This window comes from Pipistrellus hanaki (genome assembly GCF_964339955.1).
Source record: "Pipistrellus hanaki genome assembly, chromosome: 3".
In the NCBI taxonomy this organism is placed as follows: domain Eukaryota; kingdom Metazoa; phylum Chordata; class Mammalia; order Chiroptera; family Vespertilionidae; genus Pipistrellus; species Pipistrellus hanaki.
This window is the reverse complement of record NC_140505.1, coordinates 28,572,583-28,597,753: the sequence shown is the minus strand read 5'-3', so window position 1 is coordinate 28,597,753 and position 25,171 is coordinate 28,572,583. Positions and strand designations below refer to the sequence as shown.

The following is a 25,171-nucleotide window of genomic DNA, read 5'->3' as shown; positions in this document are numbered from 1 at the left end:
TGTTAAGGACACGTACCTCGAGGGCAGGAGGCAACCAATCGATGTGTCTCCCTCACATCAATGTTTCTCTCTTTGTCTCTCCCCTGCCCTTCCACTCTCTAAAAAAGTCAATAGAAAAATAACTTCGGGTGAGGATTAACAAAATATTTTTAAAAAGTAAAAATAAGAACATTTTTTAAAAATATGTTTTATTGATTTTTTTTTTAACAGAGAGGAAGAGAGAGGGATAGAGAGCTAGAAACATTAATGAGAGTGAAACATCAACCAGCTGCTTCCTGCACACCCCCACTGGGGGATGTGCCTGCAACCAATGTACATGCCCTTGACCGGAATCAAACCTGGGACCTTTCAGTCCGCAGACCAATGCTCTATCTACTGAGCCAAACCAGTTTTTGGCAAGAACATTTATTAGCTACAATTTCACATACTGATCTGAACTATGAAAAGATTTTTTAAGCTTTACTAGCACAAGTGGAGGTTTTCACTATAATTTAAATATATCAGTTGTTGATGTGATAGAAATCAGTTATGAGGAAAGCTTGCATCAAATATTCATGCCGAGACACAGTGTCTCAGAGTATTGAGGCTTGTAGCACCAGACAGAAGAAGACTGTCCCCATTTACCCGGGGAGCTCTCCCTACTTGTACCTTTTTGTTGTAACCTCCCACTGCACTGAGAGCAAAAGCTAAACTCTGCCTGCCTTCCATGGCCTCCCCAGCGCTGAGCGATATGTCTGTCATCCTTTCTTACTTACCCTTTGCTTCCACATGCTCAACTCATGAGGACCTGGTCCCTTGGGAGAGGTGAGCTCTTTCGTGTTTGAGACCTTCAGACATGGGGGTGGCTGTCTATCAACACAGTTGCTTGTCTCTCTCCTTTTTCTCTGAGCCTCACTGCCACTCCCTAGGTATGTTTTCCTGATGCATCCTTTCTGAAAATGTTGGCTGCCTACCCCCACTTCCCATTAAGTTTTCTACCCAGATGGGATTTCACCACTTTTAATTATCTGCTTGTTTCTTTGCTTGTTTGTCTGTTGTCAAACTGGCCAGTAAGCTCCAAGCTGCCTATGACATTCATTATTGTATCTCCAGCACTTGGAGGGAGGGTTGGGCACATAGTAGGCACTCAATAAACAACATTAAGGAATGCAAAAAAATTAGTCTTAAAGAGAAATAAAACTTGGTGAACGTCTGAATCTTAAAACGACATTAAAATAAAACTTGATTTACTAACTTTGCAAAGACGAAAGGGAACAATGACAAAACAGAATTGACCAGATTGAATAGATATTCTCTCAGTTACAGCTTTCTTGGTGACTGCTCATTGTCAAGAGTTAAGATCACCCCACCTCAAAAGCATCATTGTTCTTATGCACATTGGCTTGACCAAGACCTTGTTAAGTATAAGGAGTCAGGAGTTGCAATGGTTCCCTGGATTACTGAAATATAAATGCTTCTGCTTGATTTTCAAAGACCTGTTCATGTTTCCTTCATTCTAACTATCCAGGATTTTCTACTCTAAACCTTAGCACGCCTTTCTGGTTAGGCAGCCCGATTCTTCCTTGTGCTGCACATTATTTACTGGTAAATGAGTGGCCAGTGCAGTGGGGGTGATCTGAACAAGGAGGGTAAGGAAGAGGGAGGGTTGTTGAGTCGAGAGCACATTCCAGGCAGGGGGGATGCATAGACCAAAGCACTGAAATTTGAGTCAATATAGAGCAGCTGGGAAAATGGCCATCTGTAGTGCTATTGAGTGTGAGCCTCAGGGGCAGGGGGAGAGTATGTCCAGGAGGAAGAGTCAGAAAGGATTGAGCTAAGCTGTAGAGGGCTGCCTGGCTTGCTTCCTTCCTTTCTTCTTTCCCTTCCTCTCTCTCTCCCTCTTATATCCCTCTTTACTTTTCCTATTTCCTTCCTTGGGATTTAAACAGCAATTCAATGAAATGGCATGGAAAGTCATAGCCTAATTTGTCTTCTAGTGAAAAACAAAACTGAACAATTGTTAGAATACATACGTTAAAGTTCTATTCTACTTCTTTCCACCTGCATGACTTTGGGTGACCTTAATTCCCCTTTCAGCAATGCAGGGATAGCCTTTCTGCCCTGTTGAGGTCCTGTTTACGGGGATCATGACTGATAAACGCTTTTCCCCATGTAAAGTATAAAAAGCAAATTAGGCCTTTGAGTAATTTGTTAGCCTAAAACTTAGACAGGCCTAAATATAGACAGCCAGAAACTACTGTGTACCAACAGACAAGAGCAGAAAGAACATGGATAGCCTTGAGGTCAAGCAGAAATCTCCAAGTAAGTTGGAGCTTTTTTGATGTCCCTGGGGAAGCAAGAGCCAATCCTTCATGCACCTGGCTAATCTGGAAGGGGAACCTGACTTTGGGATGGGTTGGGGGGAGCCAGTCTGACACCATGATGACAAATGTGCTTGATTTGTACATTCTCGTTCGTAGACCCTGCCTAAAGATGATACTATCCTTCCCGGTACATGAAATTTGTGCACAAGAGGGGAGAGGGGTGCTGTGTCCCTCAGCCCAATTTGCACCCTTTCTAATCTGGGACCCCTCGAGGGATGTCCGACTGCCCGTTTAGGGCAGTCGAACATCCCTCTCACAATCCAGGACTGCTGGCTCCCAACTGCTCACCTGCCTACCTTCCTGATTGCCCCAATTGCTTCTGCCTGCCAGCTGGATCACTCCCTAACCACTCCCATGCCAGACTGATTGACGTCTAACTGCTCCCCTGCCAGCCTGTTTGCCCCAAACTTCCCTCTTCTGCCAGCCTGGTCACCTATAACTGCCCTCCCCTGCAGGCCTGGTCATCCCTAACTACTCTCCCCTGCAAGCCTAGCCTTGTCACCCCTAATTTCCCTCCCCTGCAGGCTTGATTGCCCTCAACTCCCCTTCCTTGTAGGCCTGGTCCCTCCCAACTGCCCTCCCCTGCTGGCCATCTTGTGTGGCCATCTTGTGTCCAAATGGGGGCAGCCATTTTTGACCACGTGGGGGCAGCCATCTTGTGTGTTGGTGTGATGGTAAATTTGCATATTACTCTTTTATTAGATAGGAGAATTTAAAAAAAAAAATCTTTATTGGGCTCTTTATCCTTAACTGGATAATGATTTCTATGTTTGGATATCTGAGAGCATTCAATTTGGGACATACAATAACATGTAATTTCATTAGGGTATAGAATAAAGAGGCAAGGTTTTGAAGTTTAATATTTCTGTGGATAATAACACATTTCACATTTATATTGAAAATATATTTCTTATTTTATCCCAAAGCTGTAAGATTGCTTCAGGACTGCTCAGTTTAATAATTCAGAAACTGAGTTCAAAGACATAATTATTGCCATACTTTTAGAAAATAGACTTCTCAAATAGTCAGCACTATAACAAAAATTCCTTATAGATACATTTGAAAAATAACAAATTATCAAATTTATTTTCACCATTTAGTTTAACAATGTTTGTTAAATATAGTATAAACCATTATGTTTAACAATGCTTTGGCAACATTTGAAAAATATTTTGTAGGCTATAAATTTGAATAGGTATTGTTACTAAGTTATCATTTAAAATATAATTAATGATTTGATTAGTTCATTATTCCATTTCAATATTTTATTCAACATATTGAGTCTACTTTAAAAGAGAAGAATAATCATTTCTAACATTTATTTTAGGTTTTGAAACTAACATGAACCTGACCAGCAAAGATGATCCTAGTACATCAAAGATTACAACAGAGACTCAAGATAGAAATGCAAATAACCATGGGATTCAATTATCTAATTCGCTCTCCAGTGCTATCACTACTGAAAATGGCAATTCCATCTCAAATGGTAAGCATGTCTTCAACTCAGTACTAAATAGATAAATTTCAAATTGTATCAGCTACAAATTTTAAATTGAAGAATGGATTTAAAACATAAAAATGAAGTAGGCTTAAAAAATGGAAAATAGCATGCTCAGTGCTTAAAGCATTAGCCCATGGAACAAATGGTTAAGGGTTTGATTCCCTGTCAAGGGCATCTACCTAGGTTGCAGGTTAGATCCCTGACTAAATAGGGGTGAGTGTCAGAGAAACCAATCTATGTGTCTCTCTTATATTGATGTTTCTCCCTCCCTTCCCCCACCCGCACTCTCTAAAAATCAATGGAAAAAATACCCTCGGGTAAAGATTAACAACAATAAAGAAAAAGGAAAATAGAATATAAACTATGAAACGTCTCTGTGGGGCATATTGACAACACATTTTAGGTTAAATCAAAGAACTAAAGTAATTTTCAGTAATAGATAATTTTTTAGAAATATTTATGGAGTATTTGATCTATGAGAACCAGTATAAAATGAGACCTGTATGAGGAGAAGGAGTTAAAACTCTCTTTTTCTTCTCATACCTAAAAAGTGTGAAGAAAAAATAATATTGAAGGCATGGTAAACACAAAACTGGCTTTACGTGTTTAATTGGATTATATGAATGTATCACTTGGAAATTGGCTTGACTGTATGTCTCCAAAAGTTTCCTAATAGTAGCTTAAACAAATAACTTATTTCTCTCACACATAAAGGAGCCCCATGGCTCTTAATGGGAAGATTCCGACCAACCCATTTCTGAGTATATCTGAAAGAGTGAGACAAAACTTATTAAATTTGTTTAATTTGATCCACTGCACTAGAAAACTAAGGCAGTGAAACACTGGAAAGGAATGAAAAAGTGAATATGAAATGCCATGGAAGCCAAGCAAAGAACCCCATATAGTCTAGGCTTTTCTCCACGGGATAGTCGGGGCACTCACCTGGTGCAGAGAAGACTGAGCTGTGCTTCTAACTGCCTCCTGGGATCAAGGGGCCAGACTGAGTCCATCCTAAGGATCATTTGAATCAGAATCAGGAACCACATCACCTATGAACCATCTCAAAGCAACCTCAAGGACTGATATGACCCACAGGTACCTGAGAGAAAAATAGTATAGCATCCTATGCTTCAATTCAATACATACATAGTCAAAAAGTACCAGGCACAGAATAAACTGAAAAATATACTAAGCAAAAATAGCAGTCAATTGCAATATATCCATGGCTGCTCAAAAGATCAGACTTCAAATGCACATTCATTAAAATAAGTATGTTTACTATGCCTGAGGAGATAAAAGATAGAATTTCAGCAGAAGTGGGAAACGATAAAAACATGTCAAATGGAAATTCTGAAATTAAAAAATACAGTCATAAAATTAAGTATAAGGGAGGATGCATTTAAAGTTAATTAGACACGGCCATTTAAAAATAAAAAACTGGGGCACTAAAGATAACTCAGACAATATCCAGAATGAGACACAAAGAGGCAAAGGAGAAGAATGGAAATTCCAGGAAAAGGTTTAGAGGCATAAAGGATACAGTCAGGGAGGAGGACTCTTGGAATCCTAGGGAAAGAAGAGAAGGCATGTGGACAAGAGAAAAGATTTGGTGAGAAATGTTAGGTATTTTTCCAATGCTGATGAAAGCATCCAGACACAGACTTGAGTTGGCAATTTCCTAGGTAATATAACATACACTCTGTATGACCCACCAATCCCACTCCTGGGCATTTACCCAACAGTGTCCACACAAACACCTGTATGCAAATGCTTGTGGTGCCTGAATTCATAATCCTTAACTCTGGAAATAAAGTTTTCTTCAACTGTTAACTAGGTTGTATTAGCTACCTAATGCTGTGTAACTCCCCCACCCCCACCCTTCCCAAACTTAGAAGCCAAATACTAAAACAAACAGCTATTATTGTCCAGTTTTTTGGGTCAGGAATCTGGATGTGGCTGAGCTGATTGCCTCTGGTACAAAATCCCTTGTGAGATAGCTATCAGCTCTCAGCCAGAACTATACTAGTAGCCATCTTGATGCTTTGTTGACAGATGGTCCATTTTCAAGCTTACTCACATGGGCCCTGGAAGGCCTCAGAAGATCCACTTCCCAGCTTACTTACAAGGGCTACTCCTTAGGGTGGCCTTACAGCAGGGCAACTGGCTTCCCCCAGAGCAAGCAATCCACAGTGGCTAGCAAGAATACTCGTGAGGGAAGCCACCATTGGGCGGGACATTGAGCACTTCTGCCATGTTCTGTTTGTTAGAAGGAAGTTATATATTCAGTCCACTAGATGGGAGGCGACTATGTGAGGTGTGAGTGACTAGAGGCGGACCCATTTGGGGCCATTGTTTAGGCTGACCCGCAGCACAAGGAAAAACTCTGCAATAAAAAATCATGAACTATTATACCTCACCAAATGCATGAATCTCAAACACATGACACTAAGTGAAAAAAAAAAATGTTAGAATCTGAAGACTGTAACTGTGATTCCATTTATATGACATTTTGGAAAAGGCAACACTATCGGACAGAAAACATATGTGTGGTTGCTAGAGGCTGGATATAGCACAGGGAGCAGAGGACGGACTGCTGTCTTAGTTCTGGCTGTTGTAACAAGATGCCAAAGACTGGGTGGCTAGTAAACAGCAGACATGCACTGCTCACATTTCTGGAGGCTACAACTCCCAGATAAGGGTGCCAGCATAGTCGGGTTCTGGGGAGGGCTCTCTTCCAGGTTGCAGACTGCTAACTGCCCACTTCTTCTTCTTCTTTTTAAAAAAATATATTTTATTGATTTTTTACAGAGAGGAAGAAAGAGGGATAGATAATTAGAAACATCGATGAGAGAGAATCATTGATTAGCTCCCTCCTGCACACCCCCTACTGGGTATGTGCCTGCAACTAAATTACATTCCCTTGACCAGAATCGAACCTGGGACCTTTCAGTCCGCAGGCTCTATCCACTGAGCCAAACCAGTTTTGGCTAGCTGCCCACTTCTATGACCTCCCATGGCAGAGGGGCCTGGGAGCTCTCTGGGGACCCTTTCATAAGGGTACTAATCCCATTCATGAGAGCTCTGCCCTCATGACCTAGTGTACTTCCAGAGGCCCCACCTCCACCTACCATCACCTTGGGGAGTAGAATTTCAACATGGGGGATACAGACATTCAGACCACAGAGTACAACAGAGGACTATATGGTACCATTGACAAACAGGAATGCATATGTTCCCATAAACCCATAGATGTGTGCATCTAATAAGGGTGACTCTTCCTCTTTGTAAATGTTATTTTGGTATAAATAGAAAAGAAAATATGCAAAACCTGAATAGAATAAATAAAAAGAAAAATGCTCCTGAGTATATCGGTGGTAAAATAAAGACCAAGCCTGAGTCTTAGAAGCAGCCAGCAGTTGAAAAGACAAAATACTCAAAGGAGTAACAATTAAAGTCCAAAGACAATGAAAGAACATATTTAACATGTCAAATAAAATAATTGCCAATCCAGAATATTTAATCAATAAAAAACTCATAAGAATGAAGGGGAGTTAGAATATTTATAAAGATAAAAATAAAAACTGAAGAATTAAACATGGTCAGACTCAAAATGTTCAGAGATTCAAAGAGGAATACAAAACAATTTTTAAAAGTCAGTGAGGTCAGGAGAGGGTAAAATACAATACTTAATATTCTAAGTCAAGCTAACAGGTTATACTTTCAAAGGTAACTACTGAAAGAATAGTGGGGTATACAATTCCCAAACAAATAGAAAGAGTAAAATATAATAATAAAAAGTCAATTAACCAAAAGGATGGCGAAAAAAGGGAGGGGAGGGTGGAGTAAAATAGAGATATCTGAAAGGTTACACAAATAGAAAGATCTTAGACGGTAAATAAGAAAGCATATATGAAAACAGTTAAACATAATTGAATCACATGAAACTTTAAAAGACTCTCATATTATATAAATTCACATTAAAAATGAATTGATTAATATATTTTATGGCCTAAGATTTCTAAAGAATATGTAAAACATAAAAATAATGAAAATGTTAATGTAAAGAAATAGAAAATGAAAAGATTCACCATGTACATATTTTAAAACAATTGTCATCTATTTTGAAAATAAAAATTATATTTCTGTTACACACACACACACATATACACACACAGTTTTTACTAATAACAATAAAAACAAGAATTTGTGGGGTGTTGCTAACCCCTTAATCAAAGGAAATTATAGCTTTATGCGTATTATAGCAAAAAAGCAAAGACTGAAAATCAGTGTTAAAAGTGTCAACAAGTTAGAAACAAAAATTAAACATCAAGAAAATGGAAGGAGTCCAAACCCATTTGGCTCAGTTGATAGAGCATCAGCCTGTGGACTGAAGGGTCTCAGGTTTGATTCTGGTCAAGGGCACATACTAGAGTGATCCCTGGCACCAGTCTGAGCCTTGTGGGAGGCAATCAATTGATTTGTCCCTTTCACATCTCTCTCTCTCTCTCTCTCTCTCTCTCTCTCTCTCTCTCTCTCTCTCTCTCTCTCTCTCTCCCCTCCCTCCCTCCCTCCCTCCCTCCTTTCTTCCCTTCCTCACAGTCTTCTCCCTTCCTTTCTTCCTTCTACTCTCTTTAAAAAAGAATAGAAAGGAACGATATAATAAAGACAAGGACATAAATTATTGAAATATAAAATAAGCAATAAAACTGAAAGTTGGTTCTTTGGGAAAAAAAAACTTATTTGAAACATGAGTAAAATGATCATTCTCTTACAGGGAATTATATAGAGAAATAGAGAAGTAAAGTGGACACAATAGCCAATGCTAGGGATTACAAGGGGGATCTATCACAGATCTTGCAAAAATTAAAAAAATAAGAGTAAATGGTGAACATATGTTTACCAAAACAATTTGTAAATTTAGATGAATAGATATATATATCTCAAAAACAAGAAAAATGCAACTAACAAAAATGGAGAAAAGTAATAGAAATCTACCTGCCCCTTGTTAGCCTTCAGCTGATGGTAAGCCAGGTCCAGGGAAGGCTTGGAATATGCCGTGTCTCCTGACTGTGGTCTTGCTTGAATGTCCAGGGAAGTTGGTTGGTGCATCCCTGATGCTCTAGTTGTGCTTCTAAATTGAAAATAATTCTATCAGATGATTTCAGACATTTCCTGCTTATTGCCTTATTTCAGAATATTTTCAGATATAACATGTAAGGTGGTAAAAAAAAAAAAGAAAGAAAGAAGAAAGCTAATTAATAATGTAAATATTAAATTAATTTGTAGTTGAATACTTTTTTTTTACAAATATATATATATATATATATATATATATATATATATATATATATATTAACTATAAGTATTTGGTTCATAAGAAGGAGACTTTGGTTGCAATGTGAGGGGGGTGGGGTTGGATAGGGGTGACGACACTGGTAAAATAAGGCTTTTTAGACCAGTAATAAAGGCATCTAGAAAAAAGAACTACAGTTGCCACACATTTATTACTACTAAGTACAGACACAGGTTTGACAAAGAATGATATAGGCTCCCAGGATCCCCAAATTTTAGCCTTGCTTAATATTTTCTCTTCAATAACTTTAGCAACTTTCTGTAAAAAAAAAAAAAAAAAAAAAAAAAAAAAGGTGTGTGTGTGTGTGTATGTGTGTATGTGTGTGTGTGTGTGTGTGTGTGTATGTGAATTTAAATGGCATTTATAATTATATGCAGATTATAAAAATTATACATCCTCTATGTGACAGTTTGGAAAACGTAGGAAAGAATAAAGAATAAGAACTACCATCAGTTCTATTACCAAAATTACTTTAAATATTTGAGTAACATTTGGGAATATCTCTAGTGTTCCACTGTGTCAAATTTTATTTTTTTAAATGAATATATATACATTTCTATATATTTTATTTTGTTTTTATAAAGTTTGAAATATACTCTACATATAATTTTAATAATCTTCTTTCCCCTTAAGTATATCATGTAATTTATCTCCATGTCAACAAATATAGATCTGAATTGTTTACTGCTACCCATTAATGGTACTAGATGCATAGCATTCCATCATATGGGATTATTATGATATAAAATAGCCAAGCCCTATTTGTTAGATATTAAAATTATCCCCCAATTTTCCACCCTTAAAATAACACTGAGTGTTTATGATGTATTACTCCAGCTTGATTAAAATAGACATTTGGTAAAACATTTTATGTTATTGTATAATGCTCAGATTTATGTGTGTCTAGATAGAACTATTGAGATATAATCCTTTAATAAATTACTTTCTGAAATCTCTGAAGCTAACCTTTTGTGAGGCAGTAAGTATAACAAATATATACATTGTATACACTTATATTCAAATTACATTTCTTAAAATAATAAAAATCGAATATGAGTAACAGCAGTAGACATCAAGTGTGTGATAGAATAATTCACAAAAGTTCTATATTCTAGTTAAAAGGAAAGTAATATCATTTTACTTGCAATCTTATGGTATTTAAGACCAGGCATTAAAAAAAAAGATAAATTTAAAATATATTAGAGTGATCAAGTCTGAATAAACAAATATTTTAGAAAGATGATCATATACTCATTACTTTTGTCAAAGTTTCACTTCATAACATTCTCCCTAGCTCACCTATGATGAGTATCCTATCTTAAAGAAAGAGAAAATTACAACTTTATTTCACCAAAATATTTAATTTGTTCGTGTTTTGATTGAAATGTAAAAGCTATGGTTTCAGAAATGGTACTAGAAAACTTAAATACAAAAACAACAACAAAACCAACCCTTTGATTCTTACTTAAAAATCAAAATAAAACTAAAGGCCAATGGAATAAACAAAAACTGCTCTATACCAAAATGGAAATTTTTGTAGACTACATTCCTTGAAATTAATAAAATAAAATTATGTCTCCAGGAATATCAGGCGTCTAAACCTCAAAATAGTATTCTTTCAAACCCCGGAACACAGACTTGTATGCTGTTCCTTAATGCTTATAGGGATAAGATTTTAAAATAAACCCAGAAAACCACTTGAATATACAAAGGGAAAATTATTTCAAATGGAATTTTAATTTTTCAAGGCCACTTGATATGTTTAACTTGATCTTCTTTGTGAATACTATGAACTTCTGGGTTCCTAAAGACTTCCTATGATTATTAAAATCCCTGGCACAATGCCCTGGATACTTAGCCACTCAGTAAGCAGTTATCGATTAAAACAATGTTGCATATTACATATGAACCAGTAAGTACCGTGCAGGAGGCAGAGTCAGAAAATGTCTCTTCATTGGTAGGATAAAAATTAAACAGATATTACACATGTGAAACACATGATATATTCATGATCATTATAGTAAAGTGGCTATTAGTACTGATTCATAATTCACAACGTAGAGTCAATGTGCTTTCTAAATAAAGGCACAAGATAGAAATAAATGTTTAAAATAACTTGAAGTCCTAATAGAATCAGAAGTGGTGTTATTTTTTCTAGGAAACGATTTCTCTCCTGAATGCCAGTATCTGCATGCTACCTCTGCTTCCCAGAAATAATTATCTGTTTGTTCATTTGCTGAAATATAGTTATGTGTGGGTAATTATAGCTATCACTTACTTTAATTGCCATCCTTTTACTGATGTGAACACAGACTTAGATCTTTTTTGTATACTTAATTATTCCCTGGACTTGTGGCTATTTATCATTATATTAGAGAGTGGTTTTTAGTGTTAGAACGTTTTAGTTATATCAAACAAAATATTATGAACATAAAGATGTCTGTTTTTGTGGGGAAACACAGATATAAAAATAATCCCATCTAAGACATTTTATGCTCAGTATGATTTTCTTTCTTGCTGCTCAATGAATATACATTTTATGGCTGGACATCAGGAAAAATGACAATTAAAGAATACAGTTAGTATCTTTGATTTTTACATTTATCATTCTGAGAAGATTACAGCTTTTCATTTGCACTGTGCTCATCCTCAGTGCACAACAAGAATTATCTGTGGTGATAAAGGGCTTTCCATTGGGAAGTCCTGGACCAGACTATTTGCAGGTCCAGGGGCTCTACATTCTTTGCATAGATTCCAGCACCATATTGAATTTAGCGCCTCTGTAGCAATAAATCACACTGACTAGGAACATCAAGTATGGCTTTCAATTAGCTGTGCCTCAAGATAGATCTGGACCAAAGACAAAAGGGCCTCTGGTTGGAGCCTCTGAAATATGTTCATATAGACATTTGTTACAACATCGTTTTGTTTATGGGGATTTATACATTCTTTGGAACTCTTACTGTTGTCTGACTCAAAGGCTAACTGCCAGCGGAAGCAAGCTTTCACTTGACAATCTGGAATATTGTGCAGTCATCTATTTTGAGCAGCAGAAGGTAGCTTTGCGAAGAAAGCAAGCTCCTCGGGCATTTAGTTAAAAACCTTTTGAAGTCATATAAAATAATTTCTAATTTGGGTTTTATTTAATTAAATTTTCTCCACTGTGGTTGAGAAGTCAGAGTTGAAAAAGGCTGGATTGACATGCTGAAACTTAGTTTCCTTTTTCCTGTGAAAGAGTATACCCTTTACCCATCATTGGTTTCATGTTCTTGGAGTCATCCTTCACTCCCTATGTCTTGCCTCCTGCCAGTACACTCTCAGTACTTTTGCTGAGTGTGTATACGAAGCCTGCAGAGGGTCAGGTGGAAGAACACGAAATTGGTATGGTCAACTTTAGTTTCTTAGCAGTGTTGTATTCTTCCTCCCAGTTCTGATGCTTACTAACCCTGTGACCATGAGAAAATTATTTAACCTCTCCAGTTCTCACTTTTTTTTCATTTGAAAACTGGGGATAACCAAAGGATTGCCTCATAGGATTGTTATGAGTACTTAGCATGATGAGACTAGCACAAAGTTAGTTCCCAGTAAATATTACCTATATATAGCTATCATAAAAACTTAGATATTTTAGAGCTAGAAGACCCCTAGAATTTACCCAAGAAAGATTTTTTAAAAATGTATGTATGAAATAAAGTCAGTGCAAAGCAGGAATTATTTTTTTTCAAAAACATAAAGGCTATACTGCTAGAATCTTTGACTTATGATTTATTTACACATAGACCCACATACACTCATGTGTACAAAAAGCATATCATTTTCATGGCCTATACTGGTATGAAGAGCAATCACAGATATTGCTGTTTGGAGCCTCTGGGATGAATAAAAGTCAGGATGCATAGATAGAGTTCAAGGGAATATTGTTTCATCCCTAGATTGGAGGATTCAAACTAATATAAAGGGCAGAATGGCAGAAGGAAGTATAATGAAAGACAGATGCACTTCAGTCAATCAAAGCATTTATAACCACCCATTGCATGCGGGAATTTTGCTATGCATGGGGAGTGATAGGAATTCTAAACAACTCGAGATGTGCTCTTTGTGAGCACATATGTAAAATGAAGAAAATACATAAAAGGTTGGCATTCCATATCAAGAGAGATCACAAAATAGGGCAGCCAGTGACAAGTGTCAAATAAATATGTAAATAATGGTTATCTATTGCCTCCACATAGAAGAGGTGATTGTTATGGGCTGGGATAATTAATGGCATTTCATGGTAAAGACTGGGATTTTCAAAATAAATAGTATTCAATTTAGTAAGAAGGGAACACTTTTATTGAAGAAAATTTACCGCACCATGTCTTGTGGCCTGGATGAGAATTGGTTGATTTGATAGAATAGGTAAGTCAATATTCAGGGAGGGAAAGTGTTAAGAATGTATAGGGCATTGAAGAGTGACTATGAAAGGGTTGTTTTTGTTTGGAGGGGGCACTGTCTGCCATTTTGGAGAAATTTACCTGATTGTATTATTCAGAGTAAACAATGGAACAAAAACTTTAATTGAGAGTAGCAATTTTGTGTTCTTCCACTTGGGCCTTTGCAGGCTGTATACACCCAGCAAGAGTTTTAGAGGAGGTATTGGAATAAGAGAAAATGAAAAAGTAGTGAAGGATGACTACAAGAACCTAACTAAGGATGAAGAATAGTGGACTCTAACAGAAAAAAAGGAAGTTCTAAAAAGACACTAATTCTGTGGATAGGATTTAGAGTTCAAAAGATAAGAAGGACTTCTGGCTATAGATAATTCTTATGGAAACAATGATTATAGTTTTAGAGTTTAGGTGAGGATTCCAAAATGGAAAAATAGGAAAGGCAAATTTTGAAGGAAGCTTGAGAAATGGGGATGGTTGATAGCCTCTGAGGAAAAAGTATAAAGATAAATGAGGGAAAAAAGAGTATCTGACCACAAAGCCACGCAGAGTGCCAAACTTTGAGAAATATACCTTGAGAAGGGCAAACATGAAGGTACAGAATAGGTGGCTGAAGAGATAGGAGAGCACAGATGTCTAACTTCATAGAAATCAAGGAAGGAATAAAGTCATAGATCAAGAAAGACATAAAAAGAGAATCTATTATAAATCTTATTCCTGTTAACTAAACAATCTTGGGTTCCTGTGGAATGACAGGGAATTTGACTAGAAGATTCTAACTGGTAGAGCATATAAAATGCAGTGTTACAACCACCCTTTACAGTCTGTCCCAGTCTGAATCCACATCATAACTGATAAGAACGTCCTAAATAAAAGACAGTCCTCCTGAGCATCCTAGGGACAGTTTAATATACAAAGCTCTGAGCAGTAATCACTACAGGAGGTGAGAGACAACAGATCTCCCTCCCCTGCCTTGACCTTGGATCGAGACTGATGACTTCCTAACTGCCCCTCTGCCAAGCTCCAATGAAGAGCAGTACATTTTGTGGAGTGTTGTGTTGGTTCTACATCAGTGTGTGGGGAATGCCTTCCCTCAAACCTGAGCATGCTTTTTTGGAACAGAAGAGCTGGATATTTCGAGGGCAGGTATATAGGATGAGTAGAGTTTCAGAAGACATTACTTCTATCTTTTGTACAAGTGTGGCTTTTTGTTGATTTTTCAATATTGATTGATTTCAGAGAAGAAGGGAGACGGAGAGAAAGATAGAAACATCAAATGTGAGAGAGAATCATTGATTGCCTGCTGCCTGCATGTCCCCACACTGGAGTCAAGCCACAACCTAGGCATGTGCCCTCACCAAAAACTGAGCCATGACCTGGTTCACAGGTCAATGCTCAACCACTGAGCCATGCAGGCCAGGCTTGTGTGGCTTTTTAAAGTGAAGGTTTCATATTGAACAGACATGCTTAGCACTTTGAAGCACACTGTTGCTGTTATAGAAAAAATAGGTTGAAGAAGGGGCATAGCACTATTTAAACTGGAAAATTATCATATGAGATCCTGGGCTGAGGAAAAGGTTGTGGCCCTGAGACAACCAGAGCAAGTTCTTAAATGTGTGCGAGCAATCATTCTGGGGTGGAAACCTACCTAGCAATGGAAGTCAACAAATAGGTGGCTCCAGGTTAACCTTTGATGCCCACCCCCAACACTGACATCACAACCTTATGGGAACACACAGATGAATTTTCTACCCCCACGACTTTGGGGCTATGCTGGAGTCTATGCATACTGTGTTCTTAGCTGCATGAGGAAATCCTCATAATGTCAGAATAAAACACACACAAGACTATCTTTATCAGTTAGGGACACATGCTCAAGAATTTACTCATGAAATGATTTTGGAAAATTTTTAAATTTCTGGGAATATTTTCTGAAAAGATAATGAGTAGATGAAACAAGATTAAAATAATGAAAATTCCAAAGTGTGGTGATGAATAAATGGAATTTCACTACATATTCTCTTCCCTTTTATGGGTTTGTGAATATTATATAATAAAAAGTTTTGAAATATTTGCTATCTTGCTAGGTCAAATGGGTAAAGTTACTATAGTCTTATATGCATTTCTTTGCATTAATGAAAATGAATAAGTTTATTATTTAGTGATTATATATATATTCATTTAAATTTTCTATACAGATTCTTTGCCCACATTTTAAAATCTAAGGATAGGACCTTTATTTTGACTTGTAGGATGCTTTAAGAAAAATCAAGCCTTTTATTTAATGTATTTGAATATTCTATATTGTTCTTTTTAATTTGCATTTATTTTATATTTTAACTCATTTATTGTTAAAGTTTGAATGAAAGCATTCATCATTTTTTTTATTCATGGTCTGTGCCTTTGGTGTCACTTTTGGATAATTTGCCTTAAAGAAGTACTGCTTTCAATATTGCAGCAACATAAAATATTACATTGGTTTAAAAGAAAAAGTCCTGTCCTCTAACTTCCTTTACACCTCAATATTTCCCAACTATTACTTTACTTTATATAGTTCACACTTGCTTAGTATATTAGCCATGAGTGTCCATGTGTTACAAGTGTCAAGGATTTCCTCCACTCCACACTACTCATTCTTTATACCCTCCTCACTCCTCCTTTATCAGGAGGAGACCATTCACACCGACTTTCCTGGCACCTTCCCTACTCACTCACCCTGTGTCATCACCTGGCTCTTTGTTCCCACATATGTATCTTGCTCAAACTAAAACCATTGCCCCTGTCCTGTTAACCTACCACAGGTTCTAAGGTCAAGGATTTCTTTAGTCAACAGCTAAGAAATGCCTTTTAACTTACCACTTAGGTAAAATGGTGTCACATCCCCTCTGAGAAATCAGCAGTTTTACCCTTTACTGAGAAAATACTATCACATTTCTGTGAAATGTTATATAACTTTAATATCTGACATGCTCTATCTTCCAACACATCCTCCAGGTTTCCTCTTCTGGCTGCAATACTCTCATACATGATTTTTTTTAAAATTACAGTTGACATTCAATATTATATGCAGTTATTACAGACCACTGCCCCAAATGTGGATAAGTCTTCTCATATTTTATTGCCTTATCTCACTTGTTTTGCTCAACGCTCTCCACCATTCAAAATCCTTCTCATCCTAGAATGCCAGATCTTTTGGCATCTCCACCACCATGTTTCCTCTAATTCCTTTAGTTAGAATTAATTCCTGCTTTTTTCTAGATTCTACTCAGAGTTACCTGTACTCCTACTTACCTCTTAAGTCATTCTGTTATGTAGCCTGGCTAAGGGTCTTTCCTGTTAAATTTGATCTCCTCAAGAGTAGAGGTGTTTCTTTATTTTCCAGTGCCTTATTCAGAGGCTTATCATAAATATTCCTTAACTTGATTTAATTGGTACTATATAAAACATTATGCTGTGGGTTTGGCTCTGAGTGTATATCCTCAATAAACAGAGTTTCTGCTTTGATTCACATAGTAGACTTCTAACTTATATTTTAGTTTTGAAAAACAGGTTATAATTTTCTTCTCCTGACTTAGATTCCTGGTTTCAGTAAGACATTCAGTGAACCATGTTCTCTCAGTAGACATCTGTCTTGCTTGTCAATCTGCCCTGTGTGCCCTCATCTTTGATACCCTCCTTCACCTGAGTCCCAAATCCTTTGATGTGCCCTGCTCCCCGGGCATACTGCCAACTGTCTGCTGATCTAGTTGCCTAAAATTTCAACTCATGCCCTAACTTAGATTCCCATGCTCCCACCTCTTATTTAGATTTCAGATCACTCTAACACTGTTTTCCCCACACCTGCTACCATGGTCTCTACTACAGTATTTCCCTAGTCAACTGAGGACATTGCTATTACAAGTGGTGGGACCCGGTCTCCAGCACATGACCCCCTCACCTATAGGAGTGTCAGTTTTCAGGTGCTGACCCTAGTCTGCTCAGTCTCAATGAAGCTAACCTTTGCATTCAGCGTATTTGTATACATAACAGGAAGATCAATTGGGAAGCTTGGCTATGTGATGATAGGATTTTTTGTGGACTTTCCTAAGCAACTAACTCTCTGCTGAAATTGGAAAAAGTATGCCTTGATTCTCTAATGACTTTAATGTAGGAATCATGTATATGTTTAAGCCATTACACCATACTGATGAATCATGATTTCAATTAAGAGTAGCAATCACTTTAGAATTTGAAGTTCTTTGGGTTGAACTCATTCCATTGGGTAGTTATTTTTTAAATCTATTCATTTTCCTTAGTAAGTTACTTGTGATTATATTGATCCCTCTTTCAGGATGGTTCTCACCGAGGGATGATTTTGCTTCCCAGGGGATGTTTGGCAATTTCTGGGGACATTTTTGGTTGTCATACTGGGAGGTACTACTGGCTTTTAGGTAGAAACCGGGGGTGCTGCTAAAATCCCATGATGCACACACAGAACAGCACCACAGCAGAGAATTATATCGCCCAAAGTGTCAGCAGTTGTGCTACTGTCAGAAGGTATAATTAATAAAATTATTTAGTGCTACATAGGTATTTCTATAGTATTTGGAGGGAGGGTGTTAATTTTCTAAAATCCATTCTTCATTCTATATAGGTGGTTACATTTTGGTCTGTTATGGATGGGCAGCTACCCTGACCTTTTTTCTTATAGCATTCCACTCAATCTCTTCCCTCCATTTGTATGTAAAATAAACTACCATACAGAATTCATTTGATATTTGGTTATGTTTTATATGTCTTCTAACCCCTTCTTTTGCATCCCTGCTAACCCACAAATGAAATACAAACTCTGTCTCTTGTATCAACTCAAGGAACTCACCTACTTTCCATACTTCTCTTTCCCCATTGATCTTTCATCAAACAATTTTCAACTCATAGAAAGGTTTCCCTTCTCCCCTCCAATACTTCTTTGCTGAATTTTGCTCACTTTTGTGCTATGATAACATATTTATTCGTTATCATTTTATCTCTTTTGCTAGTGTATGTTTTCTTATATTTTTTCATATTTTCTTATAACAATTTTATTATTCAATTAGTATTTAACTGATGATTATTTCAATCTAAAAAAATATAAAAATTTTCGTTTACTACAGAAACTACACAACTTATTTTATTCAGAGAAAGGACACATAACTTAACTACTTTGTGTTGACTTCCATAGGTTTACCTGAAGAAGAGGGATTCTCCAGGTTGTCTGTGAGTGGGACAGCGACCTCAACATTTCAGAGACATAGAGAGAGTCACACCACTCAGGTAATGACTCCCAGATATTCATAGATGCCATGATAACAAATTAAGTTATGACAAGAAATTCATTAAGTATGACCAGGAACATATTTTTACTGGACTAGAGAGGGGAGCTACTCCCATCTCCATCCTAAGTCTCTCAAGCTCAACATTCTGTCTCCTCTAGCTCAGTTGACTTCAGGTTTCTGTGGGTTTGAAAAATAATAATGTGTCCCATATAAATAAGAATTAATAAATGGTTTGAAAATGGATTACTGTAGATATAATTTATGTTATGGTATTTTAAAATGACTGTCAGAGGAAGACAATATTAAATGTACTGAATTATGTGAATAAGTTTTCCATATTTGACCTCAGCTGAAATAAGGGCACTTTAAGTGACAACACATGGAAATAAAATACATGAAGCACCTGTGATTTTGGCATGCCATTATATGCCATTACTTCTTCCAAATTTCATGCAATCCAAATTCAATTAAAATATGATGTGTGATCAGAGCCCAGTAAAATCAAAATGAGGTGGCAGTGTATAACATTGTGTTTCAGTGATTTTTACATATATGCTTAATGTGCTTGGCCTTAGAAAGTTTACCAAAATCAAGAAAAAATAAATAACCACTAGTGTTTTTAGAAAGAAGAAGAATTTATATAATATAGTTTGGTGTTTTGCTATGTTGAATTTTAAAATACTGTTTTCAGTTATTATCTTCAAAAAGATACCACTTTGCATTCAAAGAGATATACAAACAACAATATATCAGACATTTTTCTCAGCATACTCAATGTGTAGCAACAGAATTATTATTTCATATGAAGTTATTGTTACAACTTTTATTATTGCAAATATCTGTGTAAAATTCTTTGAAAATCTCAGTCAAGTATCCAGATGTTTTCATGAAATCAACTATCCAGCTAATGATCTACTTGCATCTGAATATTTGGCATAATGTAAGCATGGCCTTATTATCAGATGAGACTTTTCTAAATAACACTGATGAGGCAGTGTGAAAAATCAATAATTTTAATCTTAAAAATAAATCTCACAGGAGGTAATCTGCTCAAATCATTTACACTGAAATTGAAAGAAAATGCTAATTGGTTGCAATAGTAGATTGTCCTAATCTCCTCTCTGTTCCTTAGAAAGCGCTTCCTTTGCCTTGTAAGCATTACAGATGCTTTATCTAAGGTAATTCACAGAGGGCACTGCTTGTTGTGAACACTGGCTTGATTTTTATTACAGGGTCGACTCCTGTACATGAGAGCACAGTGTCATCCTTCCCAGGCTTCCCACCACAATGTGGTGCCTAGAGGAAAGGTTAATATTAAAAGAAGGTTCTTAACATAGGCATCTCTGTAACTTTTCCTCTGATCTCTCATGGACTTGGCCAAGAAGCAAAGAGAGATGGGAAAGGTCACCAGGAATAATTTCCCATTCCTAGTTTTCAATGGAGGCTTGTTTTCAAATGCAAATATGTCAGCCTCCAGTTATCTCATAATGCTCTTTTTTTTTTTCCTCAAGGAAATGGAAAACCAGGGTCATTTTATTCCATGTAAAAGTATGGGTATTTTCATGGTAGGACACATTCCTCACGGTTGAAAAGCTATACAAGTTATATGAAATGATGCATTTAATGGCCACACGTCTTTCAGCATAAATGCCTCTTGTGTCACATTTATAGAGGAAATATGGACACATACAGGCGTGTTACATTTTAGATTTTCTATGAATGCAATTAAATAGAAATTCTATAAAGTCAGCTGGACTGATTAGACATATAGCAGCAAAATTAAATGTTGACTAAAATATTGATCCTTTCCTCTTTAAGAATGTCTATATTTTAATTAGCATCATCTGTGATTTTAATAAAATATTTTTAAGGAAGGTAAAACATATGGGCATTATTGTAGACAAAAAAAGCAGGGAATAGATTTAGTAATTTGCTCGAGATTATAGGGAGATTCAGAGTCTACAGTCTGAATGGATGTCAGCTTCCTAAGTCCTGTTTCTGAGAATGAACTTACTATAACCTACTAAAGGAATGCAGGAGTAATTCGACTTTTTCATAAAAGTTGAAGAATGTTTGGCTCAAGACAAAAATTTAAGCAGCTGTAGTAGACATTGATGATTTGTTATTTTTAGCTGTCAGTCATAAGTTTCTCACGTACCACAGTGAAATGTTAAGGGGGAGACTCCCTTTTTCTCTCTCCCTTGACAGCTAGACAAATACATATGAGAATTGCCCAGTCCCTCTATTAACCATGGGTTATGGAGTGAGAGACATATAATGGAAAGGTCAGAATAGATGTCTCCATGGGGGTCACATCTGGCAGTGGCGGCTCCCTCCAGTGGCAGCAGATGTTGGTCAATGTATGTCTAGTGCCAGCCACTGCATCCATCTTTGTCCAATTTGTGAGATCTTTCTAACTTCATGTCATTCTTTTCCCTTCCAATAAAACTTTTAACTGTTAATATGTTTAGAGTTAGTTTTCATTGCTTGCAAATAAGAATGTTAACGGACAGTAATTTAATACTCTTTCCTCATGGTACTGAATATTAAAAATATAGTTTATATTCATTTGCATCATGGTTTTTATTAATGTTATTATTTAGCAAAACATCATGGATTTACATAAAAGTAGTAAAAAATAATTTTACTTAAAATATTTGAAAATAGTGCAAACTGAGACATTAGCTCTATCGTGAATGTGGCTGAGTTCATTTATGCTCCTTATATAGATTGGTAGGTCCATGCTGTGAACTGAGATAAAATGCTCATGACCTTCCAAAGCACTCAGCATGAATAAAACTAGCAATGAATGTGTGATGTCATGGAATTCCACGTACTAGCCCTGGAGGTGGGCTTTGTGACACAGCCAGCACTCAAATTTAGAATTTCATAGGTTATAGAAGCCACTTCACATTGGTTTTAGAATGCAACAACCAATGTTTGTAAAAATAATATATTTACCCACTTGACATTTTATGAGATGTAAAATCCCTTTTAAAAAAGTTTGGTGCCATTTGGCATGATGCAAGCCTTTGGAAATAACTCAGTGGCTGGAGACTCAGCAGTGAGCGAAATACTGAGAACATCCTCCAACCCCAGATGACTTCTTAGCATTTTTTGCTGTGATTGCAAACCTCTGCTGACGTAAAAGGCCAGGTAACTTGACACAGGAAGCCCATGGATTATAAATAGCGCAAAAGCATGAGCAGCGCAGGAGGGGTGTCCTGAAGACAGGAGGGTGCCAGGCAGGGTTGGATAAAATAAATGTTTAGTGCTTGCCCTTGGCGTGAAATTGCTGGTTGCACATCTGGTGAGGGGTCCACACTTGACATTGAAAAATGAGATGTTTTCTTTTTCTGTTTGAGTACAATTTATTTGTATTTACATTCTCATTTTAACTTTACCAACTCTCACTGCTTGCCATTTTATTCCTCTCAGCTGTCTGTTCTCCACAGTAGTATTGTGTGGTTTATGATATTTGATTTTCACTATGGGTATTTGTTATATTTCTTGCCAAGCCTTTTTTATATTCTTTTGTTTTTCTAAAGAGCATAAACATTGTTATTAATATCTGTCAGATTCAAGTGTTCATTGTAAGAAAGCATTGATGGTGTCTGTCTAAAACAGTGGCAATGCAGCACCTGAGAGCTTAGTATGTATCTCACCCACTCCAGAAACAGCTGCCAATGAGTGCCATAACATAATCAATATGCCATTGATCCACATCAAGAAACAAATTATGTGGTTTGTTTTACCAAATGATCAAAGAAACCTTTTTGTAATGTCACATATTAACAAAATGAACAGATGCAGGATACTAAATAAACCCAGTGTCTTTTTTCCATATTCATTTTATTTGTAACATAGACCTGCTTTGAAATGTACTGTGGCATGGAAAAGAAAATGTTACATAACTACATCTAGACATTTATTTTAATCCTTATAAAGGGATAGCTCTAACGCCTATGGTAGGAAAAAAATAGATAACCATTTCAAAGGAAATATATATGTGTTTCATTCAGAAGCTACAAACAGATGAAGATCTAGCATAGATGCTTTCACACAGCTGAAGTTCCTAGGAATCAGTATGCACCACTCATTACTTCCATATTATGTGCAAGAGATGAAAGCAGTGAAATTAATTTGATGGTATGAGATAAATGGCAGCTTTTCAACAGAAAAAAGGACATATCTTGTATAATATATAAAAGTTAGAAGAAAAAAAGGACAACAAAACCAAATCCTATACTTTGCATTTTTCCTTCATAAAAGTCACACCATATTCGTGCATAGTTTTCCTAGTGAAGACACTGACTATGATCAATGAAGATAACTCAATTTTAAGAAATATTAAAAGAATGAAAAATGAGGATAGTGATATGTTTTAAGAAGAGGAAAGATCTTTGAAATCTCCGCATGCTTACCTTCCAGATGGGAAATCTGCAATTAGCCAACACTATTGCATAAGGGAGCGAGTAACAATGCAACTGAGAAAATGTGATTAAGCATAAATTCTGATTAACTTATGAATTTCAATATTAATTCAATTAATTTTTTTAAATAAAAGGAACAAAAGACCTAGGTATGAATCCCGTTCTGTTATTTAACATGTGAGTATAGAAAGTAGTAATAATTTTTCAGATTTATTAGAGATAATATATGTAACATGTAAAGCATGCTGCCTTTTTTTATAATATAATAAATGCTGAAAAAGAGTTTGCCACTATTATTATAATATTCCCCTTTTTCAAGGTCAATATTCTGAACATCAATCCTGATTCCAATAGAAAGATACTATCTAAATGTGTAGGAGATTATATTGAATCAACAGGACCCAACATTTATCTGGGATTTTGCTGAAGTATATATGTCATCTATGCAATTTTCAAAAATACTTTGTTATGGAATACTAGAGGCCTGATGCACAAAATTTGTGCTCAGGGGTGGGTGGGAGGGCATCAGCCTGGCCTGTACACTTTCACAATCCGTGACCCTTTGATCCTTACCTCTTGGCTAGTCACTCCTTAGCACTGCCGCTAAGGCAGGAGAGGCACCCACCACCACCCCTGCACTCGCCAGCCATGGGTCTGGCTTCTGGTTAAGAGGCGCTCCTGCTGTAGGAGCGCACTGACCATAAGGGGGCAGCTCCTCTGTTGAGCATCTTCCCCCTGGTGATCAGTGCACATCATAGCAACCAGTCGTTCTGGTCATTCCACCATAAAGGTTGTTATCTTCATTAGAATATGTCTTTATTCTTCTTTAAGTCTCTAAGTTTTTATTACCTCCACAATTCACTTGCTTTTGTTTACTTTTCTGAATCCTCACATCGATTTTTCTAAACGTTTAGTTATAATCAGTGAGGGAAATAGGCTGTAGTGGGATTGCTTCATCTTGGCCCCGCTTATATATTTATCACGCATAAATTTATAATGTTACTATGTCAAATCAATTGATCTTTATCTTTATGGGCTGTGCTTTTCTTGTCCTATTCAAGGATATCTTTCTTATGAAAAAGGGAAAAAAAATACCTCTCTTACTCTGCTGCTATAAATATATATTTCTCTATATATGTTTTTAAAGATTAGTTTTTTTAATAGTTAGAATTTAAGCTACTTGACATTAATTTTTGAAAATAGTGAAAATTAATAATTTAAGTTATATTTTTCTATGCTGATAATAATTTTCCACACTTTATACAACATAGGACCATGCTGCTGACTTCCTCCGACTTCTGAGTACATTGCCAGAAATGGACTGTACTCCACATTTATCATTGGCCTTCCAGATGCTTCTTTAACATTACTTTCCTCTTGATGCCCTTTCTTGGACACCCCTTCCAAGCAATTGTAGGTAGCTGCCTCTGTAAATTGGTTCCTGTGACTCTATAATACAAATCTCTTTTATACAAATTATTTTGTTGTATTATAATCATGTAAGTAGACCCTAATAGACTTCTGAACATAGAGAGAACACACTGAATACATCTTAATCATTTCTGTATTCCAAATGCAATGTCCTTAATAAATTGCCAGCTCTATGTAATTATCAACCAGTAGCAGCCTCAGGAGGATTAATAGAAAGCAGACTGATAGAATATTCTTGAATTCATCAAATTCTATAATTCACGCCCATGTTAAAAATGTACCAGTAGACTTGGTAAATAGGATCACAGGCAGTTGCCTCATTGATTAGAGGATATTAATGTCACATTTTATATGGTAATTAGGTTC

At 36.5% G+C, this 25,171-nt stretch overlaps 1 protein-coding gene across 4 annotated transcripts in view; it reads left to right on the top strand.

Moving 5' to 3' along the window:
- The window catches only part of MYO16 (myosin XVI), a 505,283-nt gene that overhangs the window by 461,845 nt on the left and 18,267 nt on the right, over positions 1-25,171 (top strand). For all 4 annotated transcript variants that reach the window (XM_084879972.1, XM_084879970.1, XM_084879971.1 and 1 more), the window contains 2 exons: positions 3,691-3,849; positions 18,848-18,939. In XM_084879972.1, coding sequence (XP_084736098.1) covers positions 3,691-3,849; positions 18,848-18,939 — 251 coding nt within the window. The remainder of the gene's footprint in view (positions 1-3,690; positions 3,850-18,847; positions 18,940-25,171) is intronic.